This window comes from Melanotaenia boesemani, chromosome 22, assembly GCF_017639745.1.
Source record: "Melanotaenia boesemani isolate fMelBoe1 chromosome 22, fMelBoe1.pri, whole genome shotgun sequence".
Lineage (NCBI taxonomy): Eukaryota > Metazoa > Chordata > Actinopteri > Atheriniformes > Melanotaeniidae > Melanotaenia > Melanotaenia boesemani.
In genome coordinates this window covers 24,487,619-24,512,151 of record NC_055703.1, presented here as the reverse complement: position 1 = coordinate 24,512,151, position 24,533 = coordinate 24,487,619, and the positions used below count along the sequence as shown (strand labels likewise).

Genomic DNA, 24,533 nt, shown 5'->3' with positions numbered 1-24,533 from the left:
GCTATCACTGGATACAAGCTGCCTGAGAGCTATAATGCCAACCACTTTAAACACTGACTCAGATTTCTCTTCATGGTGCTAAATGAAGCTTCACAAACATGAATAAGTAACACAGTTTAAAGGGGAATAAGCTGCTGGGCTCTGTGACAGAAGGAGGTCACAAAAACAGTGGATAAGGCCTCTCAGAACACACAAAAGAAGAGAAGCTGTTCAAGAGGGTGTAGGTGCAATTTGCTATTTGGATCAGTGGACACTAATCCTGCAGTTTGGGAGGATCCTTTGCTACTAAGATAGAGACGATCGTGTTGTAGTGAAAAAAACGTGCAAAAACAAAATTTCCATGAGCAGGAAGGTATAACACATTTTTATCAAACCCAAACAAAAGGTAAGGGAAGGCATGCAGAGGGCATGGTACGTAGGTATGTAAAGGCAGGAAGAATAATTTCGAGAAGCACCTAAACTAAATTTGACTAAAACATTTCTTTTCTAATGCACCTATGCATTAAATCTGCATGCTAACATTTAACTTATCTTGCATTTTAATGTAATTTATCATTTTATTGTGATTTTTGCATTTTGTTGCTGCCTTTTACTACATTTTAATGTTTTCTTTGCACCACCTGTAATGCTTTTAATGTTTTATGTAAAGCACTTTAAATGGTCTTGTACATTAATTCTGCTATAAAAATAAATTTGCCTTGTCTTACCATATTGGAAATTAATTTTAAAAGCATTTTTGTAGATGTATATAATAGAAAATTAACAAAAGAGGAATAGGTAAGCAGGATTTACACTGTTCACTCAAACACTGTTTGAGTGAACTGGAAGGGGATCTTTAGGTTATTGTTGAGGTATATCAATCTGTTTTATATAAGAATTTCCCTGTGCTGAGATGAAAATGCTTGATAAGAAAGCTTAAGGGTTTAGATGGCTGAACTCTTGACTGGGACGGTGGAAATGAGATGCTAGCCTCTGACGCAAATGTTTAACCTGCTGAAAATAAAACCTGCTCCATGTCACACTTTGAACTTAGGTGGGCTCAAACACAAGACTCACAAGGGTCAGCGTAAATAAATAAAGGATTTATTAAATATATAAACCTAAAACAGCTGCAGGGCAGGAAACTAAACCCAAAACAAAGTCAGGAACAACCACCTGACCAGGAATAGAAAGCTAACACTGATGAGGATTTAGCGGGATGCCTTGATCTCAGCCTCCACAGATAAGGATTTGATGTTTTTTCACTGTACATTAACAGATTTGCTCCAGAAGCCTTAAATGTTGGAAAGGACCAACAATATAGTAATTCATAGCAAGAGGGAAACAGCTTTGGACATGCTGAGGCTCCTTACCTTGACCTTTTTGGAAAACATCATGAACATTGGGAAAGGCAATAGCAGAAGTTCTGCTTCCTTCCTGACCTTTTTTTTTAAAAAAAAACATGAATCACATACTTCATTTGCTTAAAAAGGTTCATTTATTTATTATCTGTACTGCTTAGTCCATTACAGGTCGCGGGTAAGCTGGAGCCTATCCTAGCATTTTAGCAGGTGAGAGGCAGGTACACCCTGGACAGGTCACAAGTCCATCGCAGGTCCAACACACATAGGGACAAACAACCATTCACACTCACTCCTAAAGAAAATTTAGAGTGACCAGTTAACCTGGTTAAGCCAGAGAACCTGGAGAGAACCCACGCATACACGGGGAGAACACGCAAACTCCACACAGAAAGGCCACTGTTCGAACCCAGCCGAGGCTCAAACCAGCGACCTTTTTGCTGTGAGGCCGTGGTGCTAACTACCACACCACCATGCAACCTCCTTTAAAAAGGTTCGTCAGTAGAAAATAATTTCTGACCTGAACATTAGTTTCAGCAATTAAAACACAGAAAACCCAGATAAGAGCAGCTCATACCTCAGACTGTTCCACAAATTCCTGAGACTGCCCCCAAGTGGCAGCAAAATGCTACAACATGCACATGTCCATTCCTGTCAACACGGAGGTCACAGAGCCATGTTCAAAGCATAGCAATCATTAACAAAGCCCAGGCGAGAAACACAGGGGAGGCGAAACTAAACAGAAGAGAAGGGAGGGAGATCCAACTTCACCATTAAACCGACTTAAAGGCGAAATATTAAAACTCTGTGACTCTGACTTGTTTCCGTGGCATACTGGCACTCATTATGCACTTTCCTGGAGCTGCCTGGAACTTTGAGTTCCTGCCTGAAGCAGCATGTGACAACTATGTTTGGCTTTACAGCACCGCATCATGCGTCAGCAACTGGATATCAACACACTGGCTGTTTTAGATGCCCACTATGTGTGATTCAGCAAAGAAACACACGGTGACGTTATCAGATGAATCAAGGAAAATAAAGACAGAAAAGGACAGAGCGAAAGATAATACATAGGACTGACTTTTACTGGCTGGAGAGATATCAGAGTAGAGTTAGAATGCAAGATGGATATTAGCCTTTTTTAGGGGGCGCCACAGTGATAAAATTTGCATATATTTGCATTCAGTAGTTGGGTTTTAGAACATGTTGTCATGGTAATGAAATAAGAAAACTACGACCATGATAATGAAAACTGCTAATCCTGCTTCAGGCCTTAGATGTTTTCTGTTCTTATTTTTGTTTTTAGAGTTCTGATTTTTGCTTCTTGTGTGAATCAGGAGTTTGTGTTCTGATCTCTTTTTAATTTTTTGGATTGAGCCTTTTGTTTGCTCCTCATTTGTTTTATTATCTCTGTGTACGACCTCTGCTTTTATAATTGATTCCTGTCACACAATGAAGTTACACCAGATTTTGGTAAATATAAGTGTATGCAGGAAACAGGGAGCAGGCATGTAGATGACAGGGACAGACTGAAACAGGTGGGTTTGTGGGATGCTAAATAGGCAGTAAAAAAAACTGAGTGACAGGATGATATTGTAATTCCAGAGAGAGAACAGTTAAAATCCCATAAGACTGCTGGCACACTGTCACCAGCAGTGAAAAGAGCAAGGTGAGGTATTTCACTGCTTACTGAACTCAGGCAGGAGGGAAATGAGATTTGGATGGGTGTCACGGCCAGTCTTTCAGGGCTAATTGAAACTGTGCTCACCGTCACCTCCTTATTAGCCTTTTTGTTCATGTACAACAAAACCTGAACCAAAATTCCAACTAATCAGCAATATTTAACCATCTCCATTATACTTACACAAAACAAATACATCATATTTTCACTGTCAAGTTAGAGATTAGACAGAAAATGTCTTTGACTTGGTTGAATCCAAGATAATTAATTATACCGTTAACCGACGGGTGCCTGAATGAATCAGAGTTAATTAAATGATGTCTTGGTGATTAGCCTCCTCATTTGTGTGATGGTTAATGAGATCCGAGCGAATTATTCACCTGTCATTTGCTGTTTAAACTGAATTATGAAAACCATGAAGAGTTATACCCACCTATAAGGAGATTACTGGCATCATTTGGTTGATCAAATCTCCTCTGATCCACATTCTTTCACCATTCAAAGACACACATGTTAGGTTTGGTAAACAGATCTCTCTTGTAAATGAGACTACACGTCTCAGTGGGACTACATGAATGAATAAAGGTTAATATTCTTATTTGCTTATATACATATTCTGTAGCTAATGTAGTAATATGGCTTACCCAAAATTCAGGAAAATTCAGGGACAATTTTTTTTTTTCCAAGAGAAACTTACCATTCAGTTCACGTTGACAGACCCTGCTCACATCTACTGTGTGAACAACATGAAGGATGAGGCGTGACGCCTGAGTAAATCTCACATTTATTTCAATTTCTTTCTGGCCTGCTGACACTTGCCGTCTGCTCCCTCCTACACGCTCCTGCAGACCTGGCTAAACGGCTTTTTCCAATATGTTCCACATGCATGTGAAATTAATTTGAGGGTGTGAATTGTGGAACATGCTAATGCAGGTCTCTTATTTGGATCCCAGACACATCCCTAAAATGACTCGCAGCCTCTTTAACACAGTCTGAGCCACACTGTAGTTCAGCTTTTGCATTGATAGGCCTATTGTTTACATGCTGAATGTTGCTGTAAAGAAAAGGAATTTCTAAGCAGTTTAGATACATTATAAAATGGATCAAAGTCCTCCCTGATTTTACCAACACAAAAGCCCATCAAGCTTGTGTTTGGGCTTTTTGTTGGACTTATTGCTTCAAAGCTTGTGCTTAAATGTGTGCTTTGTGTCAGCTTCTTATGCATAAATATGCTAAATAAAAACAGTACAAGGCTGATGAAGAAAGGTCCAAAAACCAAATACTCTATCCAGAAGTAAACAATACATTTAGGTCTGGAAATGGCCCAAAACCTTTTAAAACACACCAAACATAAAAAACCTTCAGAGGCAGAGCCAGAATCAAAGCCATGCATGGAGAAAGTGCAATCTAAAAAGCAGTAAAATGAAGGAAATGCAGTGACTATAAAAAGTGTAAAGCAACGTCGCAGCTGAGTGAGGAATAACGGGGAATAGAAAGATAATCAATCAAGCTACAATAAAAGTTAATTTGTCTTGTTAAAGACTTCATCTTCCCTTTCAGCTTTTTCCCCACTGGGGTCGCCACATCCGCTTCCATCTGACCCGGTATGGAAGTTGTAGGATGTATTAACACATATATTTGGCACATGTTCTACAACGGATGCCGTTCCTGTCGCATCCCTCCGTATTTATCCAGGCTTGGGACTGGCCCTCAGGGACAGCATTGGCTCGTTGCCGGGGGTTGAACCCGGGAGCACATACGTGAAAAGCATGCGCTCTACCACTGAGCTACAGCCCCGGTTGTCTTGTTAAAGACTGATTATCCACCAGTGACCATTTAAAAGTTTTTTATCTTTGTTATTTCTATTTTTAAGCAATAACTCCTTTAACGACTAATGTATCATATTTGATACAAACAGTTTCTGAGACCTGTTGCATCATTTTATGGTAAAGACTTTGCTTAAAATTCAGTTTTATGCTATCTGATGCTTGTTTTCTTAGTCAACATCTGTTTAAAGAGCAAATATTATACTTGTTTACAGTCTTGTTTCTGAAAATGGAAAACTTCCGTTACTAGGAGACACTCCAGGGGATGCGTGAGAAAAAAAAAAAAGGGGATAACTTAATCCTCCGATGTTCTGTATCTTTGTTATTTAGTAAATCTAACTTCAGTTTGTATTATAAGGTGAGTCAGCTCAAACAGTCAGGATTGCTACACACATGTGGAAATGTACATGTGACGAATGATAGATCTTGAAAAATTACTCTGATCATTTGAAATATTTCCATTTCCAGTTCTAAATATTTTCTACAAAAGATTTTTCATTAAATTTAAATATCTTGAAAATGTACTTATATTTCTTTGTACTAAAACAAAATGGAAAATGATTTCTAGGATAATTTTGCTGGTCCGGCCCTCTGAAGATCAAATTGCGCTGAATCTGGCCCCTGAACTAAAATGTCCCCCCTGGATTAGGTGGTACTAGGCTGAAAAATTATTCCTTAGGGGGTACAGTGTTGAAAAAACGTTGACAACCTCTTAGTTACAACTTTAAAAGATGAGTTTAAAATGCTTTCTGAGCATTAAAAGCAATTTTCTTACAGTGTGCACTGCTGCAGCATTGCTGACTGTCTGTTACCTCGCTTCTCTTTCACACAGGAGGACAAATAGTCTGCGATGAAGTGAAAATAAGCTCAGCATGGATGCAGCTCTCTGTGACGACATTCAATTAGAAGAAATCTCAACGAATGATTCACCTCATATTTGCCAGACATAGTACAGAGTGATGCTGGCTCTCATATTTGTGAGTTCTCTGGCTGTTAAATGAATCCTCCAGGAAGCAGTCAGTGTGCAGCTGCAGCTCCTAAATGCATCTAAACTCTCCAAACTCCTCGCTTGCTGTGATATTATGAACCCACATTTTCTGAGCTGATGTTTGCATCCTCCTACTCGCTTCCAGAGCTCTCTCCTTCTTCTTTGACGGCTTATTCCTTGTCCAATGTGGGAAAAACTAAGTGTATGTTTAAAAACAAGATAAAAGCCAGCAGTGTTGGTGTAGGTTCAGAAATATTCAGGTCATCCTTCTCTTCCAAAAACCTTTTTCGGCTAGAAGTCCAGTTGTTATTATTTTCAAGTAGTCAGGATCGAAGGTTCGGCTACACATGAATCATTTCAGGCCGTTAAGGAACAGTGAGCGTCAAGCTTTTTAACTTTTTTGTCATACTACTTTTAAATATAGAATGCATGGATAAAAAGAAAGGAAAACAAAAAAAGTACAATATGACTCTAAAGGAAGTCATACAAAAACCTAAAATGGTTTTTTCTTTGCAGATGCTCTAAATCTCCACAAAATTTCATCATGTTTTAACAAATCTGGTGAATTACTGATGAAATTTTATGTGGAAATCTGAAAATGCCTCATTATCCCACCAGCAGGAGCACATTTAATCAGTTTGTGCATAATTTCATGATTTTTTTTGTGTGTGTGTTTTGCTCCCTAAACTGGTGCATTGATCATGTACTGATTGCCTGTATTTTCTTGCTTTTTATCCAAATGATGTTTTAAAACTTTATTTTCAGGTCAGGAAAAGTATCTACCAACATATATATCGCTCTGTTTTAACCCTCAAAATTCAGTCTTTTTTTTTTTTTAAGTCGTTGCTCCGCCTCTTCTTTTTTTAAATGTAAAAATACAAAGAAGCTGGACCCTTTAATCCCAGTAAACATGCAGACATGATGTTTCAGGAGAGCCCCAGTTGTCAGATTTTGAGGCTAAAATGATTTAATACGAACGTATCAATAGATAGAGCAGCATAAGGGGCAACCAAAACAAGAAAACTGAATTTCTTACTAACCGTAATAGAAATGACACACATATAAAGAGTGACCAAGCCTTTTCTAATCTGCACATCATAAAGTGTTTGGAAAACATTTTTTATGTGTTTATTCCAGCCATAGAGGAGCACTATTTTTCTTATTTTCAGACACATTGAACTTTCTGCTCACTTGTTGATCTTTGGCTGCTCCTGATTGGATAATACCGTCTCCCTTGATTAAGCTCCCTGATTGGTGGAAAGTTTGCCTGGAAGTGGCCTCATCATCATTTCACAAAAACAGAGATCTCTTAGCAACAAAGAAGTGGTTGTGATCTTATTTATAATGAAAATGTAATCAATAATGGTGTTATCATTGTGGATTTACTAGAGTCACTGAATAAACACTACATTTTGTGGCTAGATGGACAAATATAAACACCTGGAAAACTTCTGTAGATCAACTAAAGGGTAAAATATCCATCACAATTTACCCCACAGAGCTACACACTACCGTTCCTGAGAAATCATTGATAATTCAAGCGATATCGCTCATAGTCACTGGAGATCTAGCGGAGTCTTAAAGGTTAATAAATAGATTAAACTTCATATTATTGAAACCGGCTATTTTTTAATAACGTTCATTTTCTGACTGAAGGAACTTTAACCACATAATGATCTTCAGTAGCCTTCTCTAATAGCTGTGAGCAGCTGTAAATGTTTAATAAAGCCAAAGTCTCTGCCGGTTGATTTTACTGATGTTGCTGATGTAATATTTTGGTGGGAAATTAAAAGTAGCTCAAATTTTGCACCATGTCGAATACAATAGATAACATTTCCTCTTTATGCTGACAGAACGGATAAAAAATGTCTGCTGGTTTAAAGTAAATGCATGTATGCTTGCATGTGTGTAATTGTACAAAGAAAAGGTTTTACAGAACACACACACGTAATTTCAATGCCAAGCCGTCAACTCTTTGCTTATATGCACAGCAGCCTCAAATCAAATCTTTAAATCAGGTAGTGGTCCATGTTTTCCAGACGAGTATTTATGATTTGGAGTTTGGTTAATGACGCAGCTCCAATCATCTTTTCCTCTCGTCTCTCAGCTTTCTTCCATCTTGTGGATCTTTGCCCTCTAAATTAATCCTCCATCCTGCAGATAATGACAACAGCTGTCCTTGGGGCTTCTGTCCAAATACACTCCCTATCCTCCTCTTCCTCCCCCTTCCCCCACCATCAGCCAGACGGTCAGTCGGTCGGCGGGCACGTTGAAGCTGGGCAGGCGTCCATGTGATACACTTTGGAAAACCCCCAAAAGAGGATTTACAGACAAAAAAATGAATGAAAAAAGGACAAATCTCTTTTTTTATTTAAGTATTAAAATTCCTTATACATAAATTTTCCTCAAAGCCACCTAAGGATATTTATTCCAGTCTTAATTATTAACAATTTAGCATTAAATAAATTTGATATTAAAACTTTCTAGAACTGAAGTTTTTCCACATGTTGAATTTTAAAAAGTTATATATGACCGAATTTGTTAAATGAAAGTAAATAAAAGAGAAAAACAGGCAACAATATTTGCAAACCATTTTTTAACCCTTTATCTGCCAGCTCTGTCATCTGGTAGAGCCAATTTTCCACAACTAAACTGAATTTTCTGTCATTTTCTCTGATGAGGGGGATAGACATTCACCTCCCACACATGGGATTCAAGTCCAACCTTAAAACTGCTGTTTTTCAACGTCCTTCCTTTCCTACCACTACTTCATCACACATGAATCAAAGGTACTTGGTTGAGTTTGGAAAACATAATGGTTAGGCAGTGACTAAAACAATATTCATTGTCAACACATTTCTTGTTGCCATAGCAATGCATCCAAAAAGTGTCATGTTACCAGCTGAGGAAACCCTGCAAGTCCAAAAGGGACAGTTTACCCCTCCCCCTCAATCAGAATAGAGCATGACAAGGTGTTCATGAAGGTAACAAACATCCATCCATTATCTATACTGCTTCATCCATTAAGGGTGGAAGCAGGAGCCTAACCCAGCATTTAGCAGGTGAGAGGCTGAAAACAAACGAACAAAAAAAAAACAATACAAGTGGAGCAGTAGCACTAAGTAGTAATAGTGTAGTAAGATAATGTTTTGATTATTCACAATTTCTGACAATAATTTCGTCTTTACATCGTTTCTTGTTGGCTCTCGGCTGCAGCAGCTCTAATGATCATCCATAAAAATCAACCAACAGATTTTTATCCTACATTTTCCGTCGTGGAGGCGATGCAGTGATAAACACAGAGAACAGCGGACCTCTGCAGAAACTTTTCCAGGCCATGTGCTTCCGGCTGACCGTGGTTTGAATTTAAAGGACAGTTTGGGCTCTCTGTGAGCAGACGTAAAGATGGCTGCATTTACATCGTGTCGGCTACATGAACGAACAGGTGAGGTGGTGCACCTGAGAAAATTCATGTAGAAAGGTTTACTGGCTGCAGGGTTTTAAATGAAGCAGTACCGATCTGGATGAAGCTCCCATGTGCAGATGAGAACATCACCTCATCACCTTCTTCCAGCAGACTAAGATGTCTGTTGATCTCTAGTTAACATGAGTCCCAGTGTTGTTCTGCCACACATTCAGGACTGTTTACTGGTTTCAGAGGTTTCAGACTGGAACTGACCAATATTGTTTTTATTAAACAATATTAATTAAATTAATTAGTTAATCCTGAATATTTAGACATCTATCTTTTCCTTTTATAAATCCCAGAATATATTAACATATCAGGAATGAATCCACACAGATGAACAGTTAATATATTTGATTTTAGTGCCAAAATATCAGAACAGTAAATGTTTAATTAACATAGAAATTGATGGCAGGTGTAGGAACTTGCACCAAACACAATGAGCAGCTAGTAAGGATCTAAGTTATTAAAGAGTGTTTTGCATTGCAACAATCTTCACTTCTCTTGTGAGCTTGTTGCAGTCAGGATGTTTTTAGACATGTTTTAAATAAAGTTTACAATAGAGAAACATGAAAGTATAGATGGAAACAAGAGCCGGGTTCCCCCCAAATGGTGAACAAAGCCCTGATGTCATGCACACATTGTGTCACCATGGTAACGATGGAGAAGAAGCAGTTCTGGTCAGGTTCTGGTATGATTTGTTGGACAAAAATTATCTCATAGAAAACCAGAAACAAATTACCTGGACATGGAATGCTGAGTCGCATTTCTACTACATTATTGGTTTCCTGTAAAGCACCTGTCCAACGCAAACTCCATGAAAGGTCAAGATTAAATTATGATGCTCCCAAATATTCATCTTAATCCAGCTCCATGCTCAGACCTGGTTCACATTTTATTTCATTCCATGTCAGGGGTGTATTTCGCCAAAGGTCTAGATGAGCGTGCAGCCAGTCTCACCTTCAGTTTGTACTCCTTCTCCTTGGTGACTTTGGTGAGCAGTTTAGCTTTCTGTCTGGTCAAGGCCTCGATCAGAGAGTCACACTGCGCCACAAAGCAAGCCTCGAACTCCACGCCGTTCTCCTAAAACAGCAAAAATAAAGAAGGTCAGAGGAAATTGCAACATTTCACCCCAAAACATGAGATGTTTAAATGACCAATTCCCCTTGTTATCTTTAACTCATAATTTTATTATTGCAAACTCACTTTTAAGAGTCATTTTTAATTATTATCCTCCTGACACTGAAACCCTTTTTACACTGTTTGATCATATTCATTTACACCTGCAAACGACTTGGTTTTGAATGCGATGGAAAAGTGTCTGTGTGAAATATTTCTGCAGGAATTATAGATTTTTATTAGTCCTGATCAGACAGGAATGACAGGAACGCAACATCTGGCTGTTTATTTTGCATTTTCATGAGGGTGACATAGTTTAGGCAACAAGCATGGCAGCTGAAATATCTCACATGGAGGCTCTGAAACTGAAAGCTCTTTGCAGAAAAACCCATGAGATTGACAGATTTTATCTGACTGAGACAGCTGGCAGCTCAGTCTGAGTCCGGCTGTGTGGGGCTGACGTCTGTGATCTGTCAAAAATGATTAACTAGCCTAATTATCTCAGAAATTCATAATTATCAGAAATAAAGTTAACCTGTTAACTTTGTCTCAAACACATCTCTGGTCACCTGGCTTTCTTTACCTGGTGCACTCACTCACTCACCCTCCTTTTGTCCTCATTCATCCTCCCTCATTCATTTATTACCTACAACCTATTCTATCCATTCATCCTTTCCTCCTTTGTCCATTAATCCGTCCTCACCCTCCCTCATTCATAAATCCTTTAACTCTCTTTTCCTTCACTCCCAAATCTGTCCTTCCTCTATCAACCCTCATCTTTCCTCACCTATTTATCCTTCCATCCTTCTTTCCCCCTCTCTCATCTATTTGTCTTTCCTTCCCTTTGCTCTCTTATCCATCCATCCATCCATCCATCCATCCATCCTTCCTTCCTTCCTTCTTCAGCCTCCTTTGTCCATTCTCCCATCTCCCTTATCCATCCTTCCATTTTTCTTCCTTTTCTCGTTCATTTATCCACCCATGCATCCTCCTTTCTCCCTCATCCATCCTTCATCTCTCATCTTTTACCCAAACTTAACTTTTCTTGTCCCTCTTCAAATCATTCATTTGTTGTTTTTACTTTTAGGTACCATCTTGTGGGATCCTAAGTCGACTTGGTTCAGACATCCCGACACAACCCCACAGGATGCAGGGGAAAGTCATCCCTTCATGTTATCATATCCTCCTGGAAGCCGAGGTTCCTGCTTTAAATATGCCGTAGCCCCCAGAGCACTGAGAGTAAATATGCCACAACTAAAAATAGGAACGGATTTAATTGACTGATTTAAATGGATGTAAAAGAAAAATAAACACCCCTTTGTATTAGTGTGTGTGTGTGAGAGAGAGAGAGAGAGAGAGAGAGTGAAAGAGAGAGAGAGCTAGATCAAAATGAATCTTGAAAGTGAGACTAAAATAGGTCTGTTGGTGTATTTTTATTCATTCAGCAACACAGAGCCGCTTTTTGTTTGTTATTGATATTTTAATTCATTAACAACATTTTGCTCTATTTTCTCCTCAACTGCACAGAAAATGAATATAGAGAGTTCATTATTTCAGCAGACTGCACACATGAGCAAATCATTCATCATGTATGCTGCCTGTTTGTACAGCTGCCACGTTCCCCACCATTTTCCCCCCAAGATGCAACACATGAAAATACCATCCTGTCAGTTACAGTTGTGGTTGTGAGCTCTGATTCACCAACACTCCCTGACGCTGAGCAGCTTTCTGTTTGGGTCAGGGCGCCGGGCCAGAGCAACACTACATGCAGTCATTTGTAGCTAAAATGTTTCACAAACGCAGATGTTTTGCAGTCTATCAACTAATAAATGCTGTTTCATTTGTTCATACAACTGGACATACAGTCATTGACTATTTCATCATCATCATCATCAGATCCTTGTTACAAAGTGGCTTTGCAGTTAATATGAGAGCAGCTAAAATGTACACAGTGGCACAGTGTGGGTGGTCTTTGGATTGCAGTGATTTCCAATCAAGCTTTCTTCAATCAGGGTTACAGTTTAGATCTATAAGATGATGAGAGCTGTAGATCTTTAACACTCAGTCATACCCCTTTCTCACTCTTCATCCGTCCATCTCTTTCCCTGCCCTCTGGCTCTCAGAGCAAAGCAACACTAAGAGTTTTTTTTAACTTAAACCACAATCCTCTTCTTTTTGTTCTAATACTCTTAATTCCTGCATGTGCCATTTGCAGATATATCAGCGTGCATGTGTGTGTTTTGTCCGTGTGACTGGCTGATGCTGCAGAGAGATCATCTGCACAGTAACGCAGTCTGAAGGGAAAACACACTCATACTGTGCACACTCCACACATTTGGAATATAGTGTTTGTTTTCTAGTGTGTTGATTTAGTGGATTTATATCCCGGCTGCTAAGTATGGAGTCCAAGTCTTTCTCAGTGATGGATTTGCTTAGAGCTTATCATCTATCACCAGCAGGTTCCCAAAAGGAGGAAAAACTTATCCAAAAAAACATTTGTGTTGATGTTGAGTACTTTGGGGAAAGATTTGCTCGCTGATCAAACACAGATATCAGCCCTTGACCTGTCAGGGTTCTACCCAGACATGAACAGTGATATCAACACAAAAAACAAGTAAAAGCAGGAATCCTCACTCCTTGGACAGCAAAAAAAAAAACAGAAGCTGCATCTTTGGGGTCGTTTCATGCATCTATTTCTGCACTCTAGCAAGAGAATGACAACATAAATGATTTTAAGTTTACTACGATGAGGAAAACACCCATTTGTAAGAGAATAAATCTCTAAAAAGAAATAAGCTAAGTTCAGTATAAGAAAGAAAAGAGAGGCCATCACTGTGTCCGCTCAGTCATACTCGGCTGTCGCAGATTTTGGAGAAACAGGAACAACTTCACGCTACTTCTGCTTCTGCTTGTGGGAGGTTGACAAGAACACAAGGTCCTTTCGGCTTCTGAACACATGCTGGGATTTTTGGAGGGAGCTAATCAGATGTAGATCCACAGCTGACAGAAGAGCACTGATGGTGACAGAGACTTTTCCGTCCATAATTCCACACTATGAAACATTTTACGTAACTTTTTTTTTCTGATAGAGTTTCTATTATTTAGATACTGACTTATTCAAATGAGTAAACTGGAAAAATGTCACCATGCTTTGTTTAACTTATTATTAATAATGCAAAGTCAGCTTTTTCAAAAATGTTGTCCATCCATTATCTATACTGCTTTTTCCAACTCGGGGTAGCAGGGAAACTGGAGTCTATCCCAGCAATTACCAGGTAAGAGGTGGGGTACACCTGGACAGGTCTCCAGTCCGTTGCAGGGCCAACACAGAGACAAACAAACTCACTCACTTTCTATGGAGATGAAGTAAGTTTTATAGTGAAGTATTCACTCTTCCTATGATAAACTATGTTGGGCTTCACTTCTTTCTTGATCCTCATGGTGTTTCTAAAGTGAACCTGGAGGCTATCCCTCCATTCTGCTGACGCTGACCATTGATAGAGGTGTCCTTTATCACCATCAACTGATCAGGTTTGCATTTTTAGGTTCTAATTTTGTACAGTTCCTCATCAGACATTACTTTACCCATTCCTAGATGGTCCAAGAGATACTGATCATATCAACTACATGGACTTGGGCTCACTGGACTCTTATGTAAAGCCCACAGTTGCAAATCTAGAGGAAACAAAAGGACTAAGCTTGACATACTGGTTTGTTTGCCATCACAGCTTCTCTCATTTGAGGCAGTAAACATAGTTGCCTTCATTCTCACTTGGATTATTGTGATGCTCTTGATCTTGGTCTTAAACAGGCTTCATTCATGCTTTTACAGTTTATCCAAAATGCCGTGGCTTGTTTGTTAACTGGTGCACATCGGCATCAGCAGATCACCCTGATTCTGGCCTCAACTCAGCGGCTCACGGTGTGTTTCAGGATCAATTTTAAATGCTTGTCTATAAATCTCTGGAAGTTCTCTCCCCATCCTTCCTCACTGAGCAGCTTCAACCAAACATGCTGTGATAGTCTCTCAGGTCTGCTTATTGTTTGCTTTTATAGGACCCAGAACATAGACTGAAACTTGAAGTGGATCAAGTTTTTGCTGTCTTCTCCTTGGCTTTAAACTGATTCTGTGTTGATTCTTGCTCTTGTTTGTGTACTTGTATTCATATTATGACTTGTTTTATGTATTTAATACTTTTGGTCATCTATTTTATTTTAAAAAATGCTTATTAATGGTTGAGTTTGACATGACTGCACCGGTACGAAAGGCAAACATTTCAACTCATTGGTCTATCCAGGTCTAATCCCTCGCTTTACAAGAATTGGGTCTTCTGAAAAGAAAGAATAAAATTGTGGATACAAGCGGCTAAAATGAGTTTCCTTCGGAGGTGGTCAGACTCAGCCTCAGGTGAAGAAGCAGTTTGGAAGGAAATTGCTGTTCCTTTGCTTTGATTCAGTGGAGATGGATTAGGTTGATACACTTTCTATGACCTATTGCATCACCCTAGGTAATAACTTTGCTCCAAACCCTGTTGTTTTCTGCCCCCTGATGGATACCTGTTGCACTACAATAATTCTGACACACACAGTAACAACCCATACATAGATGCAAATTATATTTGTCATTCACATTTTGTCTATAAATCTCTCTCCCCAACCCTTCTTTATTGAGCAGCTTCAACCAAACATGCAGTTAAGCACTAATAAGCTGCTAATAAGGACTTTAGATTTAGAAAAAAGAAGTAGATACGTTTATCTGCAGGTTCGGCACTTACATATAAGACTAAAGAAAATAAGATTACAATAAAAATAATAAAAATATCAAGGGCAGCCATGTATATAACATGTCTCCCTTGGTAGAGCAAATCTGTCAAGCAAAATATGGCACACAGACCACCGTTCTGTATGTTAGGATGCTGGACAGGACAGGGTTAGAAGAAAAAAAAAAAAAAAAAAGAAGTAGAATTTTCTGCCGATTACTCTTTGGGTCGTGCTTTATAAGGTTAGGAGGGGATAGATAATCCTAGCCAACATCACATAGAGGTTTTACAGGCGCATCCTACTGAGAGACTCAGGACTCTGGAGGGATTATTTATCGCCTCTGGCTTGGGATTTCTCAGGAGGAGCTGGAGAGTGTTGAGGAATCTCGGTCTTCCTCCTGAACCTGTTGCTTCCACAGCCCGACCTCAGCTAAGCAGCAGAACATGGATGCATGCTTGTAACTTGGTTTACTTCATTGTGAAACACCAATATGAGGTATATTTTGCTTGCTAAATTTCATATTTAAACGTTTGAGCAAAGGTTGCTGCAATCCAAAAAGTAGGAAAAGAGGGCTTCATATAACTGGTTTGAAAGTCTGATCTGAGATATTATGTCCCATATAGAAATATGTCTCATTTTACGAGATGATGATCTTCCTTGAGATATTGTGATATGATTTTGAAGCTTTTTGTTTTGTGCTTCAGTCCTTTAACATCTGTGATACATTCTAGGTTACTGAAGCTAATATTTGAGGAGAAATTCTTTATTCTTGCAGGGGGAAATGTTGCAGTACATGAAAGATTTATCAGTGGCAATGTGATCAAATTCTGATGCTAATCAAGCTGTCGTGGTATCCATGATGTTCAGCTATGTATAAACAACTATAGATGAATGTGGGAGTGTGTAGGTGTGTTATTACCTGTATCTGCTGAAGCATGTTCTTGAGCTGGACCAGAAACTCCTTTGCATCTTTAGCTTTGTCTGAGACGCCGTTCAGAGCCTGGGAAAGCTGGCACTGCAGGGACACAGCAAAGGGAGGCACATTAGATTAAAAAACATCAAAGGGAGGGGGACTTTTCAGGTCACTTTTCTCATTTTAGTGTACCGTGAAGAGAATTAATGGGCAATTTGTGGAAAGTTAAACTTATCTTTGTCACACAATCAAAATTCTTTCATCCTTTAATTAGTGAAGTAAAAGTTGAAACCTTCATTAAAATCCACTGGAAATGTTGCACAAACACACCTTTAACTTACTGTAAAAAGGAGACTCCCTGATTTAAAACTGACCTCCTGTTTTCATTTAATATAAAACATAATCCCAGCTTCCTTCTGAAGGCAAACCAGTACAACCAGTGATGCACTGAGGCTCTTTTGAGGATGCTGCTTATGTAATCACAGTATTCTTCATGGATGCTCAGATTACTCCTGATCCTGGCCTAAAGCAAATTCACCAGAAACTACTTCTGTAGAATCACACACTGCATTGTCTCAATATAAAAAAGGGATTTACTGTATAATCTCTATCATCTTTCCAGATCTGAATAAAAATCTGAGGAATCTGTCATTTCTCCAACTGTTTAAGGCAAAAAAACACACATTTAAATTATATTAAATTAAACAAATGACCTGGAATTAACAGTGAAATGACATATGATCCTGCTAATGCACAGATTCATGTTAACATAATTACCCTTACATTAAAAAATAAGGATTTCTAACATGAAAAAAAAGAGTATAATAACACCTCTGGTTTAATATATAAACAAAAGTCCGAGCAAACTCAAGCACATGTTGCTATTTTACCAAATTTCCATACAATGATTGTTGATGATGCACTGATTGTAGTATCTATTATTTCTATTAACAGCTCTTGAAAAGTCTGAGAAATTGTGTTGACCTGTATTTAATCCTGTAAAGCCCTATACTCCAAGGAATATTAGCAGGTTCTCTGAAAGAATGGCCTTTAAACAACAAGAGGGATGTTCGTGGCAGCCACTCCTGCAACCCACTGCGACCACTCACAGTGAAGTCCTTCATTCATCGGCTCATAGGACTGGAGCATCTAGGAGCTTATATCAATCAATAAATCAATCATACTTTACTTGAAAGGCACTTTTCATATGAAGTGAATGCTGCACAACCTGCTTTAAAGTACGTAAAAGCATAAACTGGAAAAACAATAAAAAGAGGCATTAAATCTCATATTTGCTCCTACACTGTTAAAAAAAAAAAACACTGTAAAATTAAAGTTTTTCTGTATTATTTCACAGTTTTTCCTGCATTTTTTAACTATAAGGAAATACCACAATGATTACTGAAATTGGCTGCAAATGTATGTTTTATGTAAAATAACATGAAAAAACTGTAAATGTGAAAACACATAAAATTACAGTTTTTTTTAAAGGACATATTGTTGTTTCAGATAAAAAAAAAAGACTGCACCGTGGTGATTAGCACTGCTGCCTCGCAGCAAGAAGGCCACTGGTTCGAGCTTCAGGGGAGGGTTCAAACGGAGGCCTTTCTGTGTGGAGTTTGCATGTTCTCCCCGTGCATGTGTGAAGCCACAAACATGATTTGTACTAAGAAGAATGGAAAATGGATGGATGAATAAAAAGACTGTGGATAAGTTCTCTATTTTATCATGATTTCACTAAAACAGTTATAAAACTTTGTTAAAATCAAATTATTAAAAATTGAAATATTAGGTTTTATCAGTAATGTATCATAAAAATTTCAAACTTAATTTAAAAGAGTTTAAAAAGCTAAAAACGAAGACGTTACTAAACATCTTAACACTTAATCTAAAGTTAACGGCTCAATTAGAAAAAAAGAGGCAAAATATTTTCAACTAAGCACTTAAAAATATATCTTTAAAACTTTATATCCTTCTTGAAAGCTGAGGATCAACCCTGCAGCAAGCAGCTAATAAACCCCTCATATCTGGATCCTGCAGCTGCGAGCCCAAATAAAAAATTGATGGCCAGTAGTTACAGTGGGCATCCCTTAAATATGGGTTAATTAACAGCTTTTACCCCTGCTGCTCCTCTGCTTCATTTAAGACCTGAACTGCGATGGCTCAAAGAAATTTATTTTCAAAGAACGTATACATTTGTATTATTGCATAAATCTAACTGCTTTCTGCCTTAAAATCCAGTCAAACAATTACACCAAGGAACTAAAGTAAATAAAACTATTAAAATTAACATATTAAGGTGGTGAATTAGGCAATACTCCAAACATGGATCCTACCTTTAACCTTACCATTACCAACAGCATCTCCCAGCCAGCTCCTGCACACATATGACATGCACCACAGGCTTGTATTGATTACTGTGGGGGCAGCAGGATGATTATAGGGCTTTGTGACACTCCAGAGACCCATAAAAAAGCCTTTGTCAAGTGGCACATAACTAAAACTGTAGATTTACAGAAATGCAACCATTTTTTTTTATAAAAAATGGGTATACAGTAATCCTAGCTTATGTGAGCAGTGTATGTTATAATCACATAATAACCAAATAAATTGTTATTTAATGTTTAATAATATAAAATTAAATATCAGTTTATTTAAAATAATAAAAAAATAAAATAAAGACAAGTGCATCATTAAACACATTTTACTAACACTGCTTTTTTGCCATGCATCATTTTTGGCCAAACTTTTTGTTCAGAAAAATCAACTATATTTTATTTCTGATACTTTTTTAAATAAGGGTATTTGTAGGAGAAGAACAATATCTCCGCAATATTTGAAGAAACCCTGCTTAGTGAAACAGTTCGAGGCCAAAACACTCCAAATAAATTCAACACAACTTAGGAAGACGTTTAGTCTTTGTGTTTGTGTGTGTGTGTGTGTGTGTGTAGGTGTGTGTTCAGTCGTCATTGGCAAATAAGAAAAGACAAGACAAAGGAGGCACACACTGATAACACTCCTGCCAAGCTGTGATGAATCTGCTCCTCTGATGTCACACCCATATTACCCACCTGCTTCCCTTTTCTGAACGGTGGTCTCATGAATGCACACACACACACACACACACACACACACACACACACACACACACACACACACACACACACACACACACACACACACACACACACACGCACATCAGATCAAGAAGAGTATATGAAGAGGGCAGCCCTCCTTCATGCTTGAAAACATAAATAACAGCAGTATTTGCTGCAAGCAGCAAAGGTCAGGGTCTTGACATGTGATTGTCATTTTGTTTCACGAAGGTCAATCGAGGGTCTGTGTGCAGATTCAAAGGATTAGCACAAGCCAGTCTTAAAACTGAAAAAGAAAAGAATAAAATTAAATTCAAACAGCTGGAGCTTAATAAATGAGATCTCATTGATGTGCACAATCCATTAAACTTTCACTCTTTATTTTTATACCACAATGTTTCTACTGACCCTGATCAGTGATTATGCAGGAATGTAAAATACTGTAAAATTCTTACTTTCACTTAGTCCCGCTTACATCTTAAATTAAATCTGCCACAGCATCATAATCTTTTCTCCTCATCTCCACAATAAGTACTCCACCCCCACACAGCCACAGCGATCTTTTCCCCGTCCACCCCTCTTCCATACACATGCTGTGTGCAATCAGGAGGAGGGACGTGTGGACGTTGTGGTTCACAAATCAACCCAACCCCTCTGTGGAGCTTCTTGCTGCTCCTCACCAAGAGGCCATCTGGCCCAGCAAGCTGTCTGGCCTGGGTATGTGTGTGTGTGCACACATGCCAAGATGCTAACAAGGGGATGACGGATGTGCCATGTGAGGGCTGGTCTGGCACCTTTCTTATTTGTCTTGTCTGGTTCTTCATTTATTAAACTGCAGCGTTTCTCATTAGGTCAAAGTTCTGAGCTACTTCTGCCTACCAGCCTGCCACCTCGCTCGTTCACTGCTGCAAACATGATTTATTCAGTCATTGATTTTCTTTTTGCACTGCAGCAGAGTGATGTGGGGCTGGAATTAATCCCAGCTTGTATTGTGTGACAGGCAGAGAGAAACAAAGGTGCAGCAGCACCAGCCTGTAAAGCCTCAGCCAGGCAACAGCTCGGGTAGTTTTCCAAGAGCGACGTGGTCAAAGTGGCAGCATGGAGCAACAGAAACAGAACAAGAAAACTCCAAAAAACAAAAAGAGAGAACATTTAACTTCACCTGCAACTTTCAAAACTGACTTGAACACATCAAGATTAAAAGTCTGAATGCGTTTCTAAAACCCTTAAATCCATCTACCTGCCCAGGGGCCAAAGATGGAAATTAGCCACTAGCTATAATCTTACATATTTATATGAAAATGTCCATTAATATGTCTGGTCCTTGTCTGGCTAAATACAGAAACCTATCTGAGTTGGGGCTTTGCAAATGCATGTCTACATGTTGTTGCATTTTACTGCCACATGGTTTCAGTATCAGAAATATGTGGAAGAATCTGAACAGGGCGGCTCCTGGCTGTGTTGGTGCTTGTAACGATGCTTGTACGTTTGTTACATGAAATGTCTAAATTAAATCGTTATTTTGCACTTTAGATTGTTTAATTAGGCACATTTGCACTTTAATTCAGATTTTGCACTTTAATATGCATAGAGTTGCGCACAAAATGTTTGATTACATTGAACCGAGTAATGACATGTATGATTCTGCCTTCCGGATGCCTGTAGAAGAGAAAAGTGTTAGCAAAGTTTTCCTGGTTAAAGACAGGAAATGTGTGTGTAAATGTAGGTGTGCAAGATGTGGTTAAATGTGAAATGTTCTGTGTACTTATCTATCTGGTGTCCTCTACAGGGTGTTCGGGCAAATGCTTCCCCAGGGGCTTGAACTGTACTTAAAGGTTCCAGGAGAGGCCGTGAGATGTGTGTGTGTGTGTGGGTGTGGGTGTAAGAAATATTTGGGTTTCTGTAATTATGTCAAACACAACCAGCCTTTTGTGGAAAAACAGTTAATAATATTCTTTATCCTCACACTGACTTCTAATAATATGATTATATTCACTACAATAATCATGCTTTTGTACCTGTGTAAATCCTGGGGCCAAACCTGGGGGACTTAAATTGGGAACCATTGCTACAAGCTACGGCTCTCAACTGTGCAAGGCAGATAATGATTTACCATGCTGAACCAAAAGTTATTCTCAAGTTTTCCTTTTTAAAAGTCACAACATCCTCTGAAGGAGGAAGCAGATTTGGATGGTGTGATTGCAAGCGGCATTTTCAACCATTGGAAGCAAGTTTGACACAAAAATAACAGCACAGATTTTATAGTTTAAAGAATATTGTCTGAGTTTAATCATTTCATACTCAGTTTGAGTAACTGCATCAAAACCCTGTTTCAACAGGACCAAAACAAGAGCTTGTATTAGATTTCTTTTAAAGTCTCAGCACTGGTTACTTTTACTGGCTCTTTTATTGGCTTATAAAACTACTAATGGTCTTGGTTCTGTTTGTGTTGTATTTGTTTTAAAAACCCTCAGGTTTGTGGAAGACTCTTTAATTTAACACCAAGTACACCAAATGTTATTTTATTTTCCATTTTTATCTGCATATTTGTTAATTGTATATGTATGATGCATTTTTAGCATTATACATTATTCTAGGCTTGGATTCTATTTGAAATCATTAGCTAATATGCATTTTTTTTATTTTTTTTATTTTTTTTTTGGCTCTAACACTGTGTTATTTCTCGTGTAGGGTCACTAAAGTACGTCTGATTTTGATTTATTTTTTTCATATAAAATATCCTCTTAATCATATGTATTCTTCATTTCTTTGATGTTTTTATTTATGTTCATGAACCATTAGTAACCTTCAGGATTTAAAATGTCACTTTTTATTTCTTTTACAGAATCTTTTTTGTCATTAAAACAAGTGTGTTGCAATGACATTTGTTGTTTATTTTATTTTTATAGCTAATTAAATTATTTTATAATTATATGATTTGCTTTATTACACTCATATTTATGTATTTAGTTTTAAATTATTTATTTATTGTTATTCTTTTATTTGATATTCATTTATATTTCATTTTTATTTTATTCCAATCTTTTTCTTGTTATTTTCCTTGTATTTATTTTCTTTTTCTATAAAATTGCTAATAATTCTGACATTAAGGGGTTAAATTCAGTTTGTATGAAGTGTGCTACACAAAAGAAGTCTGATTCATTGACTGATCTGCAATACAACGTTTTTATTCCAGAAGTAGAAGCGGCTGAAACTATGATGCCTGTCAAATGTCCGGTTTTGTCCCACAGGGATGCTCTTGTGAGAAATAACCTGCTCAGTTCGACTGACACCCTCAACAAAAGCCGGTAGTAACTCCTCATAATTCTCTTGTTCTTACTCAGCCTGAGCACTCAGTCGTTGCAGGATCCAGGACTATAATTGGCTCTGGTCCCAATGTGTCAGCCTAAAGCAAACTCCAGTAGAACTGAGTCGACGTGAAACTGTGACATGCTGCCGGCAGGAAAGAGGCTGCGACCCGGTGAAGACATTTGGAACAAAAAAACAACACATGAACTCAGAAATTATAACATAAATGAAAACAGTATAAGAAAATAGAAAAAGAAAAAGATTTTATCGCATCTGCAGAACAGAAATCCATTTTCCTCCATGCTTTGTTTCTTTTGTTCTCCTCCCCTTGACCTTTTTTCAGCCTTTATTACTCCTCCAAAGAGGAGCGTCATCTTTCTTTTCCCCACCGTCAGCACCCCTCAGCTCTGCTCTCAACGACAAGTGCTATTACCTTATTTTGTAGTTACACGAGTAATGGAGGGCTCTTTATTCAGTCTGTGACATTCAGAGAGGTCAGTGACATTTATGGAGGCACATCTGTGATGGTTCACTGATATTATTCAGCTTAACAAACAGCAGGATACATGAAACTGATTCAGGATCAGAAACATTTTCAGGTCTTAAAACAGCTGTTAAATGACAGTCTGCTCCATTACAACAGACTCACAACACAGGATTATTCTTTTAGTTACATAGACATAGAAATAAACACGCAACAAAACCTCACATACATCCTCTTTTTCAACCCCTTAAGAAAGATCACACCTTTAACCCTTTAAAGCCCAACCCAAGGAAAATGGCTAAATAAATTCTATTTTTTTTTTTTTATCTGAAGCCTTTATTTTGCCCTTTAACAAAACAAAACAAAAATAAAATATAATTTTTGTATATTTAACATATTTACTGTGATATTCCATATTATTATAGTGCAAAAGGGGTCCACCAGGGAGCAGAAGACAACTATCAGAATGTGACAGGGGTTTGAACCGAGTTTTTACCATTAAGTGATGCAATATATATATATATATATATATATATACCTATAGCAATATCAGATCATATAAAATTTCCTGATTTTAATAATAAATTTCTTAATAACACTGTGTACAAGCAGTTATCATTTCCACTCATTATCACTTATCTATCCATTCCTTTTCTTGCCACTTCTCCAGGGTCGGGAGTCAGAGGCAGCTGCCTAAGCAGGGAAGCCCAGACTTCTCTCTCTATAAAATTTAGATAGTACAAATTGTATGTCTTGCATTCCCATGGCAACCTTTTCAGCGATGCAGTAATGCATTAATATGAATTAAGCTTGGATCTTATACGCTGCCAAGTCAGTTTAACACTCCTGATATATCAGTAAATAAAGCACAGAACAGAAAGATGTAGCACACTCTTCACAGAAAATATTCAATGAAAAGAGATTCCTACATTTCTGTCATTATGGGGCTCTGTTAGACCAAAATACACCATCTGAGAGTCATATTTAAAGAGTTATAATTTTAGAAATAAACAGCAGGCATTGAAAGTTAATATATTATTTCCTTCAGCATTTCTCTTCTTATCTGCTGTTTGCTGGAAGTTCTTCAGCTTTCTGTTTTAGAAGAGTCAAATGAGGTGTCATAAAACTGCCTCTTTAATGGAAGTGTGCACAAAAGCTGACAAAAAAAGGGCCTGGACAAAGAAATCAAACCACTGTTGTCATTCCCATTAGTTTTGCTTGGATGCAACGAAAACCTATTCATCTTAAATGGCGTCATAGTGACACCCTAATAATTAATCTCCGCTGAAACTGCAACTAATTGCATTATAGACACAAACGTTTGTCCTTGTTTGCACTTTCCACATATTCCCCAGAATTTGAGCATTAAACAGAAACAACAGAAACACCACACAGGAGAACAATGCAGCTCTTATGTGTTCAGTTGTCAGCTGGTTGATTGCAGCGTTGACCTTGCCAAAACTAATAACCGTGGGGGACATTGACAGGAGCAAGAGGAGGAGGGGCTGAACCTCCCTTTTTTACTTTTGCCTCCACACCTCCTCTTTAATT

General features: G+C 38.1%; 1 protein-coding gene across 1 annotated transcript in view; it reads right to left on the bottom strand.

The window, feature by feature from the left end:
• LOC121633539 (E3 ubiquitin-protein ligase TRIM9) overlaps positions 1-24,533 on the bottom strand; it is a 70,238-nt gene that overhangs the window by 23,621 nt on the left and 22,084 nt on the right. The window contains exons 2-3 of the mRNA XM_041975657.1: positions 16,101-16,196; positions 10,262-10,384 (exon numbers count right to left, since the gene is read on the bottom strand). Of these exons, the coding sequence (XP_041831591.1) occupies positions 10,262-10,384; positions 16,101-16,196 (219 nt within the window). The remainder of the gene's footprint in view (positions 1-10,261; positions 10,385-16,100; positions 16,197-24,533) is intronic.